The sequence below is a fragment of the Haliotis rufescens genome, unplaced genomic scaffold (genome assembly GCF_023055435.1).
Source record: "Haliotis rufescens isolate VD_foot unplaced genomic scaffold, xgHalRufe1.0.p SCAF_5, whole genome shotgun sequence".
Taxonomy (NCBI): Eukaryota; Metazoa; Mollusca; class Gastropoda; order Lepetellida; family Haliotidae; genus Haliotis; species Haliotis rufescens.
The window spans coordinates 4,910,428-4,929,881 of record NW_025964223.1 but is presented as its reverse complement, the minus strand read 5'-3'; the positions used below and the strand labels follow the sequence as shown (position 1 = coordinate 4,929,881).

General features: G+C 40.4%; 1 protein-coding gene across 1 annotated transcript; it reads right to left on the bottom strand.

Annotated features, from left to right (window-relative positions):
• Positions 1–3,766: 3,766 nt before the first annotated feature.
• Positions 3,767–14,834, bottom strand: LOC124133613 (probable beta-D-xylosidase 2). The gene is made up of 12 exons (XM_046498068.2): positions 14,502–14,834; positions 14,093–14,252; positions 10,512–10,682; positions 9,615–9,706; positions 9,196–9,422; positions 8,282–8,535; positions 7,897–8,119; positions 6,398–6,493; positions 6,058–6,269; positions 5,361–5,561; positions 4,902–5,076; positions 3,767–4,181 (listed from the first exon to the last, which is right to left on the bottom strand). The coding sequence occupies exons 1-12, from the start codon at positions 14,792–14,794 to the stop codon at positions 4,066–4,068; spliced, it is 2,220 nt and encodes a 739-aa protein (XP_046354024.2). The 5' UTR covers positions 14,795–14,834; the 3' UTR covers positions 3,767–4,065.
• Positions 14,835–19,454: the final 4,620 nt, after the last annotated feature.

The window sequence follows — 19,454 nt, the reverse complement described above, 5'->3', positions numbered from 1 at the left end:
TCGGCTATCTTCAAGCATCCAAATTCGCACTAAACACAGTCCTTCCTGGAGTCGTTACCCATCGCCGAACATAACGCCACTATCTGCAACGCGTTTGCCTTGAAGAACATATGGCGTCATGTAACGTTAATCTCGACGCCTGCAGTCATCAGAACGGTGACAAAGGTATTGTGACTCATCAGTGAGGATGGCCCTTCTCCTCTGACGTGCTGTCCACCAAAAGTGTTGTCTGCACAAATGGAGACGTCGACATTGACGTTCTGCCATCGGGACTGACCGTCTGCTCTGGGCGCCTGGAGCGGATGCCGTAGATCCGTAGATGTCGACGGACTGGTGTGGTACGAGCATTGAGGGTTGCTGTTTGAAACCTGTGTTGGAAATCTATGATTCGAATTCAGAGATGTTGTCATGAGTGGGCGTCCACAACGGAGACGATCTCTGACGCTGTTGATAACGTTACTATAAATGCAATATGGTGTTCCTGTTGACGAACGAGGTATATGATTCAATCTTTGCTGTGGCTATGGCATTTTCAAAACGTTCGAAAGTGGTGCATTTCTGAACCATGCATTTCTGAAAATTGCTCAGATACGCATGATTCTAAATGCACATAGAATGAATTTCTTTGCTCTGTAAACATCATCTCCTCAGAAACCAGTGGACTGATGAAGCTGATACTTCATGACATGCTTCATTTCACCAATGATGACAACTTAATTTGTTGCTGAGGTTTGAGGTTTACCCACATTGGAAAAACTGTTTTAATTAAAACTAAAAACATTAATCGGCCATTTACGTTCAGAGTGTAATATATAAATTGTGTGCGTTTGCGTGTGCGTGTGTGTGTGTGTGTGTGTGTGTGTGTGTGTGTGTGTGTTCATAGTAATTCCTGCAATTTGATTGGCTAAATTGGTCAATTACAAAGTCACCGGTACTCCAAACAGTTTGTGGCTTTCTTCCCATAATAACACTGTTCAATGGTCGGAGTATTATCATGAAAAAGATCAAAATGAAAATGCTTCTTACAGACCCTGCAGTTAATCACCCAACCAACAGCCCAGACTTTGACCCTAGTGACTATTTCCTGTACTGACAAATGAAATCTGCCCTACGTGGAAGACGCTTCCAGGATGACAAGGACATAAAGGCTGCCACAGAGGCGTGGTTAGAGGGCCATTCTGCGTTTTTTTATAAAAAAGTGGTATTAAAGTGAGTGTGTATGGTTTTACGCCACTTTTAGCAATATTCCAGCAATGTCACGGCGGGGGACACCAGAAATGGGCTTCACACATTGTACCTATGTCGGGAATCGAACCCGGGTCCCAAGTGGTATTAAAATCTTGAAGTACAAATGGAATAAGTGTATTGAAGTGAATGGAGATTATATTGAAAATAAGTGCAAAAGATATACTGCGACTTGATCTTATATTGAAGTTGCAAAACTTATTGAACGCGCCTCGTAAGTGAACAGTACTTTGGTGATTTCACGGCGTGTGAGCGCAAAGCTCTATGCAGTCACAGACGTCTATCACTTTGGTGAAACCCCGTACACAATTATGGTGTTGATAATCCAGGAATTTTCATTCATGCAGATTGGAAATTCGAACCTTCGATCGTCGATGTAGACACAACTCGATCTGCACAGCGAAATCCGTCGATTTTGGCGAATGGGAGAACCATTCCCCCACACTTTGGAGAGTACAGTGCAAAGAACAAGCCACTTTTACATGTTCTTATATCTCCCTTCTGACAACTACATTCAGACATGTACCATTCTTCAAAATCGGGCTGTATTGCGTCCGATACTTATACGTGTTATTATTTTATTGTTATTGTAACGTACATTCAAGGATTGAAGTTGTATTTATTGACGTTCATCAGCTGATGAAGACAGGCACGTGAGGCACTGTCTTCATCAGCTGATGAACGTCAACAAATACAACTGCAATCCTTATATTGATTCATAATTCATAACAAAACAATCCATTAAACATCAAACTTTAATTATTGGAAAGCGAACTTTATCAACGTGGAGAGTCGTGACGTCGTCCGTCCCAAACATTCCATTTTGAGTGACACCCCTTTGTTTTACAAACGGCAGAAAATGGCGGCTACCGCAATGTCATTCGCTTGAAATACAAGTTGCACCCAGTAATGTTAGCAATGGAAAGAAATACAGACCCGGCTTATGCTGAAAATGGATACATATTAACGTTCTGAGAACTTCTGGTGTGTGGCTGAGTCATACTACGGCTGCCGATGACGGGGATTACCGCATGAGGCGGCGCGGTTGGATTTACTGAGGCACGATAGTGTGGGGCTCGGTGATTTCTTTTGGTAAGTCGAGCATTCTTTGTTATAGCTTCGAATGGATGCTTCATTTCGGTCACCCGACAAATACATGATCTGTCTGACTTCAAAGCCTGCATCCTTAAGAGCCTAAATCGATGTCGCTCTCAGTTTTCCCTCATTATTTTTAATGTTATTTTTAGACATTGAGGAATTCCCCTAAATTATTTCTATATGTCTCCGCGCGATTGACAACGTAATCACGTGACATACTGACGTTCATCGGGAAATGAACGACAGTCAGCTTGGCAGTGTACATGTTCACCTAGGCGAGGTCACCAGCTCCTGTCAATATTTACATTTCGTATCCAAACATAAAGTAACTACATATGATGTCCAATATCTGACAGTCACAATTAAAATATGCTAGAGATTATATGCTACATATCGTTTAACTCAAAATTTGCATAATTCCAGTGAGGAAACATATTCTTTCAGTACAAAAGAGGCGAGGTGAAATTGGGTTTAACGTCGCGTCTAAGATTATTGCACTTATATAGCGACGCGCATGAGTGTGTGTGTGTGTGTGTGTGTGTGTGTGTGTGTGTGTGTGTGTGCGTGCGTGGCTGCTTGTACTAGTCCGGACTGATGCCGATTGATAGTGCTAGCACACTGAGATACCATGCTAATGACGACGAATAAAGTTTTAAGTTGTCACTACATCTACATGTACAAATGGATTTGGTAGCAATCGCTCGGAGTTAAACAATAAAGGAATACTGCCTGGTGGGAATGGTTTTTGTATGAATTGTTCTCACGCCGTTTTTCAAATTTCATCTTACGATGTCTAAAGTGAACACGTACACGCGGAAGGTACGCAAATGAATTCAGAGAACGCAGAAACAAATATCTGTATCCTTATATCCAAAGTGTCCCCGAACACCTTCTTTAGTGTGAAGTGATTTAGTTTTGAAGCATCTGTTTAAAATTCATGAACATACCGCCAAATTCTTGTGCAGTTTTGACTGGTTAAGTTTAGAGTATTAGTCGAATTCTTCAAGCTTCACCCGTCCTGGACCTTAATGGGTCTTCAGCATCCCAGTATCTGATATTCCGGTTTTGTGATTAGTCATGAATAATTCACGAACACCTGGTGTCATCACTGATCTTCAGGATCCATTTATATATTTTTCACAACAATTTATCCTTTTACGCCAAATCTGTTTCGAGACTGAAAAACAGATACTTAGTAACATAATACTTAGTGTATGCCGTATGTACTAAATCTGCATTGCACGTTCGTTAATATCTGTTGTAGCCTTTGTTATGTCGTACCTTGTTATGTTTGATCAACTCTTTCGGATTCCTGATTGACCAGCTTAGTTTGTCGGTCCCATACCAATGCTCTTTGGATTTCACAAGAGTAATGAACGTCCGAGACCTGATATATACATGTATCTTATATTTTATTCAAACCGGTATTAAACACAGCTCACTTCTTATTAAAAAATATAGGAACATAACCAGGACGCCCTGTGGTACATTCGGCAACGACTAAACATTTCAAACACTAAACTTTAAACTAGATTTCAGTACGTTGTGTAACACTGCTATATTAAGATTAAGTATATTTAACCATTTTGTTTGATACTTGTGTTTGTTTTTAGAATATGTCCTATCCGATCACTTTATACATATATAGAACACATATCCAATTCCATTCATTATAAACCTATACATGAGATACACAGGTGAAAAGTGAAGAATTAATAATGATTAATATCGACCAAGCGTTTTTTGTCCTATAACTTTGAACTGGCAAGAAACAACATTGGAGTCAATAGCTGGCCTGGCGTTAGGTTGTTGGCCTCCTACCCACAACGAAATGACACCTGAAAGGACAATTATGGTAGAACATTTATTTTGTTCAATGTCTTGACATTGCACTCTGTCATTTAGTAACTTGCACACACCAGGTAATGACGAAATGATTTTAGATACACAAATATTCTAATACTAATAATAATTTATTCGGTGAAGGGGTCTGTTGTATGTAGTCACCGTGGTAAACCTTTATGTGATAAAAAGCTAGGTTCTTATAAAAACAGCTGATTCCATTTTATTTCTTTTCCCTCTAAACGATAAAAGTGTTGAATAGTGACTTAATCAATTGTCAAAATATAAGAAATTATTCTGAACAAGCCAAATTGCCATTGTTACGTTACGGTGCCTCGTGAGAGAACAGACAGTGCGCATGGGGAGGTTCTTGTGGATCATTTTCCCCCAGTAGCCTTTGTTTGTGATATAAGCTAACATCTCCGAATCGGATTGTTACTGACTTAGTGCGTATCGTCATTCTTTGAAGAGTTGATCTTTCCTCACAATATTAACGACTGGTATCCTAGGCCGAGATCCAATTATCAACAAGACACCGTAATATGTCTGGAATATTTCTGAATATAAAACAAGTATGTTCTCTCTCCCATACAACGAGGATTGTTGTTCATGTAATCAACCACATTATTGCCTGGTACAGACTGGACTACTTCTGTTTTTTATATAATTTTGTTGATGTCGTAAGGGTACCTCGTGTGCCGCACGAGTCAGCTTACCTGGCTCAACAACCCATCCCTTCTGGTCAGTCCACACTGCGAGAGATTCTGCCGAGATGGTAAAGTTCCACTGAGTCTGCACGCCCCGTGGTGCAAACGCTCTGTTGAAGGCCACCAGTTGAAGCTGTGGAACCGTCACCGTGGCGTTAGACCAGGATATGTACGCCTGGATGGCCTGGAATAAGGACACGCCCAGTAGTTGGTTATATTCCAGATGTTGGAACATGCATGGGTCATATGTATGTCAACGACATTATAAGCAACTATAACTCATTGAGAAATGTTTGTTTCCCAGAAGGATATTCCTTTTAACATTTCATTAAATCCAAGCAGACTCAGGTGATGAGCTAAGTTGTCAAATTGTGAGGTGGGAAGACGGAGAATGTCAATGGTATAATCATTTTTGTGATCATGGGTGATGTTTGATAAAAGCTGTTGTCTCCTTTCAACAATCCATACCTCAAAGGCATCAAAGGATCCTCGATTGCTAAGTAAGACAAAACCAGTGACATCGTGCCCGGCTGTCACCTGAGAGGGACACTCCAATGTGTCGTAGAAGAAGCTGGTGTAGGACAGACCGTAGCCAAAGGGGAAGAGAACTGGATACGTGGCGTACCGGTATGTGCGTCCGACCATTGTGTAGTTGGTAATATCAGGCACCTTTAGGATTAACATGAAAGGATACATTTCATACATACGTGCCTACTGTGAACTTTAAAATAATACAGTGAACCATTATTCCTTGAAGGTTTATACCCGAAAAAAAAATTAACTGATGGCATTTTACCTCCACATCCATCTGCAAAATGTGACGTGGTCTTATTATTATTTACTTCTCTACCAACATTCCAACACTGCCATATGATCAAATATTGTCAGAGAATTAGGTTTTCTAAAACTGGAAAACAGTCTGCTCATGTTTATCCCTATCTGGCATGTTTTCATTTCATTTGAGTAGATGACACATTGTTATTAAATGTAATGGAATTATTAAAATTCTACTGAATATTGTTATGAACTAACAATGCAAAAGAAAAGAATTTACTCAAAACATGGCTAAACGTATAGATGCTGAAGAAAAAATAAATTGAACCAGAACGCAATCAAGCTTTGAATATGTTGAGGTTAAGTTTTGAGGAAGATAATTCATACCTACCGTGTCCATATATCTTGGCCACGTTACCGGAAGTCTTCCGGCAGGTACTGAATTTGGTCCCTCTGCCAAAAGTACTTGTCGCAGAGCCTCGCCTGTTGACTGGGCTGGGAAAAACAGTTCCATTATTGCATGTACATTGGGACTCTCAGCAGCCCAAGTAATATTGAGGGGTCCGCCATTGAAAAGAAGGAGGATGACCTTGGCACCATATTCTGGAAGTAGAGATGTAATGACCACTTGTTCAGTAGCATAAGACTGACAAATCGTGAGTGTGATTGAGAGAATGGGTTTTAAATATATTGAACATGAATCCTGGTTGTGTTATCCCATCCCTACCTACCCTTGCCGGTGGTGACAGCATCCATCAGCAGCTGCAGCTGTTGCCCAGGGAGCTCCAGGTTGGCCTTGTCATTTCCTTCAGATTCTAGTTCCCGACCTAAATGGAAACGTCGGCATAGAAACTTCATCTGGTAGACAAGTCTTAAATTGATGCCAAGAAACACACATCAACCGAAGCTAAGAACGTGTTCTGAATGTATGTGTTCTTCAGTGGTACGATTATGTGAATAATGTCTTAACTGACATTATGTCTATCACTGTCGCACACTGCTGTCACAAAGACAAAACTGACACGTGGTTAAAAGGTTTATATGCAACTAATGCTGTACACCGTCGTAAAATTCCTATATTAATACAGTCATGTTATTCACGTGTTGAACTACCCGTACAATAGCATATCAATCTCGAAAGAGAGTTTCGCATAAAAATTTGTCAGTTTCAATTATTATTTTGTGCAAATCTGGAATCAGATATCTCGAATCAGATTCCTGCAATAGCAAATGTTTATTTTTTTGTATAGAAACATTTACGAACGGGTTTAAATTGGGTGAAAAGTTTGCATGAGCTATAACCTCTTTCCACAAATGTATTTCGTCGCTATGGAAGATGGCCAATTCTTCCTTCCGAGAAAAATGGGTTGTCTAAATAATAATTAAGGGGCAGCTATAGGAACATAGGTTTTGGGGATATATTAAACCTTCTACCATGAATTTGACGTTTGACGACCGCATCACCGCGGCAGCTCTTATTAATACAATAGTACTATTTTCAGTCATTGTCGGTAGACATATTTAAATAATTATATCTACAATTACAGGTTACATAATGCACAGATGTGGTTACTACGATATTCAAAGGATGTGTGGTAATACATTTCGTGCAGAAAACACGATAGAAATCTACAAAGGGAATGTTTTTACGTTTTGGAGACAATAGAGAGCTTGGAATTTTGGCGCTTTTCTACATACGACTGTGACGTCATATCTTTTGCTTCACAATGATCGATATAACGTCATAATGGTGACGTACGATGTAGAGCGAAAGCCTTGCAAAGCTTGCTTTGTTTTCTATAGGGATGCCCACCTCATGTTAGCTTAACAAGTCTCCGTGGTTATATGCTTTCAATGCCTGCCATATGTTCGAGTGAAGTATAATGGTGTAAACAAACTGCTTGAGTATATACAGCACCATATTTTGTTCGGTGATTCCGCAATTCAGATCGATAACCCATTCAAAACACTGGACTCAACCCATGCCGCTTCACTCAGTATATTTCCTAACACCAAAGAGATCGCATTTGTTTAGTCATGGTAGAATGGAGATAGACATACTGTGTTTTCAATGTAGAGCTGGGTTACCTGTAGATTTAGCCGCGCTAAATGCAACATTTTAACCCTCACGCTGCGCGTTCGGTTCCAAATTCAATTTAGCTCGGTTAAATATACAGGTAACGTAGCTCTACATTGAAAACACAGTATGTGTATCTCCTGATTAACTCACCTGTGCCAAGACACACAAAAATGAGGTCAGAGGCTGTTACTGCAATTCGGACTTGGTGGGAGTTATACTGAGTGCATTTGTTGTCCATGCAGCCTGCCGCATACCTCACTGTAGACCAGAGATATTGTAAGCCCTGTAGAGGTGTGGTGGTGTATTCGCGGTTCATTGCGGGAGCATAGTCTCCAAACTGTTCATATGGATTGTTGGCCATTGGTCCGACAGCCTGTTGGACAATGACTGCTTTTCATTTTGTGAACAGTGGCAAGGAGGAAAGTAAGAAATGGTATGGAAATCTTTAATTACAGCCTTCACCATGTAAAACTTATTAATGTTGTGTAAATACGACATAATTTATATGGGAACTGTTTTCAATCTCGTAACCTACCGCTACGTTTTGGTAGCTTGATGGCTTCAAGGGAAGGACATTGTCTTGGTTTTTCAGCAACACAAATGTCTTCAATGCTGCCTCAACAGACAGGTTCCTGTGAGCTTCGCCCTGCACTATTGATATGTTTAGTTTTGTATATTGATTCATTTCCGGTGGGTCGAACTCTCCAAGCCTCATTCTGACATTGAACAGCTCCTTAACTCTGATCCTAACCTCGTCTTCAGTCAGCTTGCCTTGTTTCGCAGCATCAACTGAAGGACACAAAATAGTACTGGTACAGCACCTTGTCCATTTTAGAGCCATACCTCCAGGTTGACAGTTAGCATTGTTTAAAGTAACACTTAAAGGGAAATAAGGTTGCGAGAAAATGCGATGTGTCAAGCAACAAGACTTCAGCTCAGGCAAACGTGGTGTGAGGTGGTTATTTTCCACAATCTAACAACTTAACATTGATGCTACAAGAGAATCTCGGCACTACATGTGCCGAGTATATAATTGCCGTTAGTTATCAAAATGTCATTAACACTCATATATTAAATCGATTGAGAAATGATCAAGTTAGATTCATTGTAAATGGACAATATACTCTTGCTACCAAATCGTCAACAACGGCCTGTAAGGACAGTTTTGTTTCCAATTTCCTTAAGTAATATTAGTCATTAAGATTCATATAATTCTGGTCTTCGTCTTGTTGAATACAGGTGTATTTTGTATCTCTTAATGGCAAGAACAGGCCACCATACATATTGACGTTGTCCCTTCACCCAAAAACCTATGAACTTGGCATGAACATGTGCACAATGAAATAATAAACAATAACATCCAAATTTGGATACAATCATGCCCTAAACAGATTGACAAGGAAAGGGACTCTCGGTGGTATACTCAAATTATGCGAAACATGCACGTACCCACTGACAGAAACACCTGTTCGGCGTTAAAAAAGGACAATTCGAGGTTGCATCCAGCCTTCACACATGCGGTGACGGTGTCGACGCTGTTGTTGAGGTAGTGGTGTTTAGTGATGATGTTCTCAATGGCAGCTTCGTCACTGACCACGTAACCTTTGAAACCCCATTCGGTTCTCAGAATATCCGTCAGAAGCTTCTTGTTGGCACATGCTGGAACTCCGTTGATGCTTAAAAATAAGTGATTCACATATGGATTAGATATTCAAGAGATTATACCATTTCTACATATTATAATGCAAGATACACATACAGGATGTTTAAGGTTTCAATGTTAGGGTTTGCAGTTGTAAGAAGATGGATGCCTGTGGAATAATGAGTTGTCACTAAATTAGTTCAAGTAACATTTGCGTTGTACCAACCTGTTATAGCTACACATGATACTGTAGGTACCGGCCTTGACACAGGAGCGGAAGGCTGGGAGAAACGTTGTGCGCCAATCTCTTTCAGACACCTGAAAAGGTTTGTGTGTTTGTTGTTTAATGCCGAACTCAGCAATATTCCAGCTACATGACGGCGGTCTGAAAGTTATCGAGTCTGGACCAGATAATCCAGTGATTGACATCATAAACATCGACCCATGCAACTTGGATCGATGACAGGCAACAACCAAGTCAGCGAGCCTGTCCACCCGATCCCTTTATTTGCCTTTTACAAGCATACTCGCTTTTTACGACAAGCATGGGTTGCTGAAAAAATTCTACCCCTGATCGTCACGGCTCACACCTGAAAAGAACAATTCAGTATTCTATATGCATTCATTGATATAATTGTTCATAAACTATTATATTTCGGTTTTCTTGCTAAAATATAACAACAAAAGACTTTAAGTGAGAAACTAGTTTAGCTCGACTCCAGGCTAAATAAATGTATGCATGTAGCTTTACTTAAGACCTGGGAAATCACGAGAGAAATAACAAATTGTATTCAAGAACAAAGTAGTATGTATAAAAGTACAAATGTCGAGAAATAAGAACTTCATTATGAGTATATTCTTAACTCTTCAAACAACAATAATCTACCTTCTCGCAAAACGTTAATGCCAGTATATGAACATAAAGAACTTAGATGCAAATTCCCAATGTTTGAATAAAGTCTTTGATAGGCATTTAGAAGATCAGAAATTTAGAAGAACATATCAGGGCTACTTCTTTCTCATTCATCAAGTGAATGATGAAGTGGCAAAATGTAGCCCCGAAACGTCGTGGCAAATACGTCTCATTACATGACATGACATTACATCTCTGACCTCGGGCTACCTTTGCATCAAACGATAAGCGAGAAACGGGAATATTCTCGGGACCCCCATGGACATTGAAGTGTTTGCAGCCAGCGTTAGCTCTGACGTAGCGGGGATCACTTCCCTGGAGACCCTTTACAAAACTTGAGGCAAAGACTCCTGACAGGTATGGATCCTCTCCATACGTTTCCTGTAGTAAGAGAAATATGTTTGTATGACCCCAAAGCTTCTAAATATGTCAGTGCAAACTGGAAGATCACCAGATACAAGGCAGCGGACTCAACAGTGACGGAGTCTGATTCCCATACTTCAGTGGTGATGACTTATGTGATGATGATAGTGCTGACGAATCCTGAACACATGTCACAGTGAGCCAGGGATGCTCGCAAGGGACATGCAGCATAAAACGTCATGAAACATTTAAAAGAACCCGGGCAACGTCCAAATAATAAAATGACACACAAAAATAAACATCAGATTTGGCAGTTTTGTTTTGTTGCTTGTTTGTTGCTTAACTCCGCACTCAGCAATATTCCAGCTACATGACGGCGGTCTGTAAATAATCGAGTTTGGACCAGACAATCCAGTGATTGACAACATGAGCCTCGATCCACGCAATTGGGATCGATGACATGCATCAAACAAGTCAGAGAGCCTGACCACTCGATCCCGTTAGTCGCCCTTACGACAAGCATACTCGCCTTTTACGTCAAGCATGGGTCTGAAGAACTATTCTACCCCGGATCTTCACCGACCGATTTGACAGTAAAAAGAAGGGAGCTTGCAATAGTGATCGCCTCGATTCAAAAGAAAAATACTTGTACTCTCAAATATCAAAGCAGATGGGACACGCGACGCAATTCGTGGTGCTATTAGAGCATATTATACTTAGTATAAAGACCAATAAAGATCCATGTACATACAATCAGCAGAATTCATGTTACTGTGAATTTTTCGTTAACTTTACATATGGATCTGAGCTACTCTCTACAACTTTGCACAATTCATTAAAATATGCTTCCTATGACAAGATAATAGCATATTGAAATTATTAACGCTAGGGTTATTCCAGTGAAACGTAGGTATATATTTTGATATTAAGGAAGAGAAATATGGGCAAGCCACTATAAAGATGTTCTCAACTCTAGCTGTTCCAGAATACACAATTTACGATATCAACTAGCAATATTATACTTGATTTACTGGCTTTTGAATACCTGCCTTCTTGAATACAATCTCATTAAAATCAGACCTTAGTTCTCGCTACCGCTAAACGATGATCTAAAGACATCCCATTAGGGGTCACGTCAGAACGACCTTTCATCCGACTAATCAGAGCCTCGCCTACCAGATTATGAAGGTGACAGTCGGAATGTTATTTCTAATTATAATCATGCAACATCGAAAACTTTAACAGGGGGTATTCCGAACGATAGTTACGGGTTTAACGACTGAACCAATACAATCTAGACCATCTAGTAGCCATTCCAGAATGTTCTTTTGTTCAGGTTTCAAATTTGTAATCGAGAATTTGTCAAAATATGGTTCGAAGCGTAGTCGCCAATTTGAAATAAGTGCCGTAAAGCCATTCTATTGGTTGGTCAAAGTTCGCGAAAGGTCGGTCTGACGTGACCCGTAATGTGATGTCCTCAGATCTTTGTTTAGCGGTAGCGAGAACTAAGATCTGATTTTAATGAGATTGTGTTGAATTCAATCACATAATGTTTGTACAGAGTTGTTTAAAAATAAAATATCAGCTTCTTGTGGACCACAACAAAGCCATAACTGTAAATGTGACCAATACTCTTCATACATGTGAAACCTACATAACGCTTTTACAGACTGACTGACAAGATAACATTGCTTTGGCCATCTGTCATTAGCCATTGAAAACAACCAATATTGTAGACATATTTTGTGATAGTCAACAAATATATCATATCTATCACATTCACCAGTATGGTTTTACGCCGTTTTTAGTAATATTCCAGGAATAGCACGGCGGGGGACACCAGGAATGGGCTCCACACATTGTACCCATGTTGGGAATCGATCCCGGGTATTCAGCATGGTGAGCGAATCCTTTAACCGCTAGGCTACCCCACTGCGCCTTAACCACATTTGAAAGATGATTGTCCTATGGCACACTTGCCATTTTTATATACATGTCATTTCTATTCATCCATTTGTTAGTGCTTCTGAGTGTACCACCATTCCGAAAAACTAAGATTTATGTCTCACTTTAAATTGTACTTTTGAATCAATGCGTAGATCGATGCTCATGATGTCAATCACTTAGTCCAGAGTCATTCGTTTACCGACCTCCGTCATATTGCGGGAATATTGCTGAGTGCGACGTTAAACAACAAACAAAAACGTTTAAAAACATATAATAGCTATTATCATGACTGCCTCTCTTTAATATGGTTTACTAAGTAAAAGCCACACAACCCTTTCCCAATCCATAAGACACGTCTGGAAAAACAAATACGATTGTACCGTTCCGACTACATCATGAACATGTGTTTATGAATCACTATCAAGTGATGATACAAGGACTTAAGCTTGCCCAACCAGTGACACTGCCTAAAATCATGCTGCGTAGGTCAATTATTCAGCTGAGGAAACACAGGAAAGTGTGAAATGTTCTCAAGATGTCTACCATAAAACGTTTTCGAAGCTTTCTCAAGATGTCTACCATAAAACGTTTTCGAAGCTTTACTGAGGCCTTGAATGTTGTAAACATGACAAACAGCTATTGAGCAAGAGCAGTATGACTCTCTTTGATTGAACCTCAAAAGTTGTAAAATGAAGACACCATCTCATTAAGGCTGGAATTGCTGAATCTTTATGCATAGATCTAAATATGACACAGACTAGGCTGTCTCATTGGTCTCCTTTATTTCTAGTTCAGGTGGGTATTTACTGGCTTATGAACGATATCAGATCATCGATCTACCTCAAACTACCAGTAAAATCTTTCTTGCCAAATAACTTTGTTTTTACTTTGCCACAACAAGCCGAAATTCCGATTCATATGCAAGGAGATAATGCATATCACTGGGGGGGGGGGGGGGGGGGGCTACTTCTTGTCTAAATGTCTTACCCACACATTTCACGAAAATGTTATCAATGAGGAAGTAAAGTATTTCACATATTGTTTTTTCAGGAAGCTCTAGATGCCATTTGTTTTCATTTTTGTCAAATAGGTCCTGAATGTCTGAAGATAGATATGGGCTACATATATGGTCAACGCGTTTAGTAACAATTGTCCAATGGATCAATTTCTCCTCAACAATTTACCCACAATGATTTTGAATTACTTTAGTGCTGTGATAATGTATTAACCATATCATCATATAATTTTTACCGCTATTTTCTCTTTTACGCCCAATGGCATCTGTGTCTGATAATCAAGTCTGTTTTATATTTTTCTAAAAGTTCTAAATAATTTGCAGCCAAAGGACAGATAAGTTGAGACTGGATTAAAATGGCAGGGAGGAATGCAGGATTTTATCGTTGCAAGCATGCACTGATAATGCTTCCTATTGTCCTTGTGTTATGTAATCGTATGTCAATGACCTGCAGATTGTCTCTCACCTGATTCCTGCCCCACCTGGGGTCTCTCACGATGTTGATGACTGGGCTGAAACAACTGATACCCTTGTGGTCGCCATATGACCCGTACTTCGTATAATTGTTATACTTGGCCCTAACCTCCTCACCCGTGGCCTGGGCTACCCGGAATATCAGATCAGGGCTGCAGGAAATGACGACACGGCTTAAGCAGTTGCAGGACTTCATCTAAATGTTCAGTTACTATGATGTTGTGTACTGACTCAAGAGATATTTTAGAGCATGTGTTAAAGAAGACGTTATCCAACTAGGTTTATTGTCTATACACGCCTTTAAATATTCATGGATTGTATGGTTGTATGCCATATATTGTTGTTGAATTTGAAGAGACAAACTTTCACAGGATACCCATAACAAAGTACAAATGTCTTACCTAAATGAGGCTGCCAGTCCTATGGCCTGGGGAAAGGAGGTAGCGTTCCCCGCCGAGACGTCCCCGCGGAGACACTCTGTGTTCCAGGAATATGGTTTGATACCCAGACGGGGTATAGCAGGGGCGGGACCACCTTCAGGTCCTGCGCCCCCTCGGGAAATCTGAAGCTGCATGTCGTCCAGTGTGAGACGCCCCACGAGGTCGTTGACTCTGTCCTCCCAGGGTAGAGAGATATTTCTGAAGGGGTAGTCCCCCACCACTAGGGGGACGAGAAGGAGAAGAAGGTTAAGCATTGTGTCGAGACGACACAGATAGAATGACTGTGTGACGACTGCGATGTGTTACATAAATTGACTCATTTTATCTTTGGCTGCCTACCTATCACGCCCAGGCCGAATACCTACCATTCCACGACATGATTACCCTTAAGATTACAAGTGCCCGTGAAGATCCGGGGTAGAGTAGGTCTTCAGCAACCCAGGCTTGCCGTAAACAGCAACTATGCTTGTCGTAAAAGGCAACTAACGGGATCGGGTGGTCAGGCTCTCTGACATGGTTGATGCATGTCATCGATCCCAATTGCGTGGATCGATGCTCATGTTGTCAATCACTGGATTGTCTTGTCCAGACTCGATTATTTACAGACCGCCATCACATAGCTGGAATATTGCTGAGTGCGGCGTTAAACAACCAACAAACAAACAAACTAAGATTACAAGTTAAATTTAACAGAGTTACAAATCATTCTACTTTTTGAGCCTGGGTTGTTTTTGATAGAATAATTAAACCTGAGAAATAAACTCAAACAATGTAACCGTGAATCTATGAATTATACGATACCTGGACATGAAATATATATTATGAAGGCGCGGACTATTTGGCTTAAAAGTGTATGAATCATCTGACTGTGTAACCGTCATTGTGGTGAGATTACATAACCTATATTAAAACTGGACTTACAAGACATAATTTGGTTGGACATCAACAATGTCTGTGGTAGAGTAAGGATTAAGACAGGTCACAACACCTCATCCAACTTAAAACAGGTCACAACACCTCCAACCATTCCCCATTTTAGTGGACTGTAAATATGGCAACCTTACACACAAACGTTTGCTCATTTATGTCTAGACTTAAAAAACATACGTTTATGTGTTAACATTGTGAAAACAGTTTTGCAAACTTTGTCTGTGAAGTTTGATAAACTCGAAAAACAATATTTTCAATAATTTTCTTTTGCTAATATTTTCGTCTTTACAAACTCGATTGGTAGGTTGTCAGACATATCTTTATCGCTTACGGGAGCACGGGTGGCCCAGTCGTCTAAGGCGCCGCTATTCGCTGTGCAGAGTTGCGTCCCTTAGGCACGCCAGAAACATATGATTGTGGGTTCGAATCCCGGTTCGCCCCGATTATGTTTCTAGGTCTGTCAGCACCATACCCGTGCTCGTGGGTTTCACCGAAGTGGTAAACGTCTGAGCCCTGCATCACTTCGGGCTTTCCTCCCACATTAAGCTGACACGCCGTGATATAACTGGAATACTGTTAAAAGCGGCGTTAAACCCAACTCACTCACTCACTCACTCACGCTTACAAATAATCAGATACTGGAGATATTTTTTTACTTGTGTGGCGTCGGCAATTGAGACAAGGGTTGGGGACGGTGTGACAACGATGTTGTGTGAATGCACACGTTAGCAGTTTCTCAGTGTGGAGTGTTATGGTTGAACCCTAATGTGTCCACACCGGCATGTGTAATGTATTTATGTGCGGGATATGTGCGTGTGTTCTCGAGCGAATACCGTATTGTTTATGCATGTGAAGCATTATGGATCTCAAGGCACATTCACATAAAGTGGCACGGAGTGCCTTGTTCTATAATTGAGTGAACCTCGGGTGGATGTTGCACTCAGCAATTTTCCAGCTATATGACAGCGGTCTGTAAATAATGGATCCTGGACCAGACAATCCAGTGATTGACATCATAAGCATCGATCCACGCAATTGGCATACAATGGCATGCATCAACCAAGTCAGCGAGCCTGACCACTCCATCCCGATATAGTCGCCTCTTACAGCAAGCAGGACGTGCTGATAATCTATTCTAACCCGAATCTTCACGGGTTGTTTTCATGTGTAGTCTTTTGGGAATACATCCACATATGTTAGGAACTACACCCCCCACATGTTAGGGAATACAATCGTCATATGTTGGGAATACATACTCATTCCAGTGCTAGAATAGTAGCTTTCTCACCTATTGAAGCTGCACATCAAATCTGAACCGTGAAACCGGTATATTCTCGGGGCCACCGTGGACATTGAACTTTTTGCAGCCGGTGTTGGCTCTGACGTTGCGGGGATCACTTGCAGCAAAGACTCCTGTAAGGAAACATTAACCAAGCCTATTTGTACCTACGCATCAAAGAACTTGACCGTTTATGGTGAATGTATGGTGATTGTATACTCTGACCCAAGTGGTTATTCATGATTCTTGAACAGACATGACATGGATGGAATATCATGACCACATATGCTTCTGGTATATACGTGGAGGACAGGTTCTCCCTGTTTCCTTTCAAAAGAGGTAGAGAGGATTTACGAGTACATTGTATGTATTTATCAGTTTGTGTTAGGATTATGAGTAAAATAGTGATTACATATTGATTAGCGTTTAAAAGAAACTTTCAAAATGGTTTATGGTGGACATGTGAAAGACATTTCGAAATTTGACGTGACAAGGTTTAGCTACGATGCAATTTCCCTATTTTGACTTGTACCATATGTTCAAGTGGTATTTTAAGGTGATTAATTGGCTGTGTGTGTGTTTGTGACGGGTGCCACCAGTATGGCAGGATACGTTCACCTTTTCGCGAACAACTGGTATCATCGCTATTTGATTCATAAACACATGCTCGTAATGTGGTCAGAATCGTTCAATCGACTATGTTTTTGGCTGAAATTTCTTAAGAATATGGAAAGGGTTTTGTCGCTTTTATTTACCAATGTAATACTACTTACATACCGTGGTTCTCGATCAAAATACATTGTGATTCGGTTATTGTCACGTAACAACCAATTATATGGTTTGTTTGCATATTTGATTTTTTCACCCTGCTGCGGCTTTTAACTCTTCTCATGTTCCACTTTTCACATGTTCATGTTCATATATTCTCATAATGGGGGTAAAGTGCGTATGAATAGTAAGAAATACAAAATGCAAACATAGAGCCGCATCACTTCCCCCACATGCATGCCGAAACATCCATGCGAAGCCTTACTATATATAATGAAATTGATGCTAGCATGAAATGAATGTGCCAAATGAATCTCTTTTTTTCGCATTCATGAAGTGACGCATTGTGTGATAATAATAATAAATTGTGCTTCCCTTCTTGCGGATCTGTTTCTTTGTGCATATGATTCGGAATTTCTGTCCGGATTTGCAAAGTCAAAACAAGGTAATTTGGCAAAGAAGTTAAACTTAAGCTTCGGGTGTATCGGTGATCTGATATCGTTCAATAACCATCAAATAACCAATTCCCTGCCACTGATTTACCCACCTGAACTAGACACAAAGGAGACCAGTGACACCGCCTCATCTGTACTTAGATGCATGCATAAAGAGGGATGACTTCAACTTTCCAACGGTCAACTTTCCCTTCATGTCGAGCAATATTCCAGCCCTTGGTGTTTACATTTCGCAACTTTTAAGATACAATCGAGCATTCTTTTTCTACCAAGATTTCAAAGAGCGTCATACGACTTTGCTCAGAAGTTGTTTGATCAAGGCCTCAGTAAAGCTGTCAAAAAGTTTTATGGTGGACATGTGGAGGACATTTCCAACTTTTACGCATCAGTGACAAAAAAGATGTCCGATGTAATTCCTTATTTTGATTAGGGCCATATGTTCCCTGTTGTTTCCAGTTGAACAATTGAATTGCCTTGTTTGTGACGGTTGTCACCGGTGGGGCAGGATACGCTCACCTTTTCGAACACCTGGTATCATTACTATATGATAGTGATTCATGAACACATGCTCATGGTATGGTTGGAATTGTATAATCCACTCTTTTTTATGAAGAGATTTCTCGTGGATATAGAAGGGTTTTGTCACTTAACTCACTTAACTCAAAGGAACTGCAAAAACCATATCCTGGAATTCCAGTCTGTGTATTACACGTTATTAAACGTTTTAAGGTGGGTCCACTCATTAATTTCATGATGCATTTAATGCCAGGAGTCGACACTTGGATTACATGTCGGTAGGTGTCGAATTAAACCCATGCATATGTCACAGTCGATATCGCAGAATGGACTATTGATGATTGTGTAAAGGGTTTTATCGCTTTCATTTATTTATTTGAGTACATGAGATTTTCCTGTATGTATCATATATCCTCATGTCGCCCGTGTACATGTTTCATGTGCGGACCTGAAACAGTGCAGGTGTACTCTCTTTCTTTGTGAGCAGTTTGAGACATAATGTATGCACTATATCTCTTTTCAAAGATTAATCTGCTTCACTATTTTCGCACGAATAATAGATTATTGTATTGCTTCGAACGAGAAAGATCCACTATAAATATATTACAGGCACACGCACTCATTCTATCACATATAGCATCTTTCCGGACCAAGAGTGTCCATTAGCCTATACCAAATCCTTGTTTTTACACTTGCCCTTTCAGGGGACAACGTTTTCGGAACACAGATGTTGCTTTTGCAAAACGTTCTCTAATTTGACTCTCAATATGTGTGATAGTCCTCTCATATTGCAGCACCGAAACGTCGGCTTCAACTGGCAAGGATGAAAACCAGGCCTTGATATAGGCCAGTGGACACACTTGGCTCGGGAAGATGCATTTATATATGCCCGACCATTATCAAGTAGTTGCTTTAAGGATCATTGGAATGACCATCATCCTGTTTTAACGCAATTGGCCACGAAAC

What these genes read in the sequence shown, in the direction of transcription:
- LOC124133613 (XM_046498068.2), bottom strand. Translation starts at nt 14,794, where the DNA reads ATGCTTAACCTTCTTCTCCTTCTCGTCCCCCTAGTGGTGGGGGACTAC. An exon ending in ACAGGTGTTTCTGTCAGTGG is followed by an intron (nt 8,536 to 9,195) that starts GTACGTGCATGT and finishes TGTGTCCTTCAG; the next exon opens with TTGATGCTGCGAAACAAGGC. An exon ending in CAAGCTACCAAAACGTAGCG is followed by an intron (nt 8,120 to 8,281) that starts GTAGGTTACGAG and finishes ATTGTCCAACAG; the next exon opens with GCTGTCGGACCAATGGCCAA.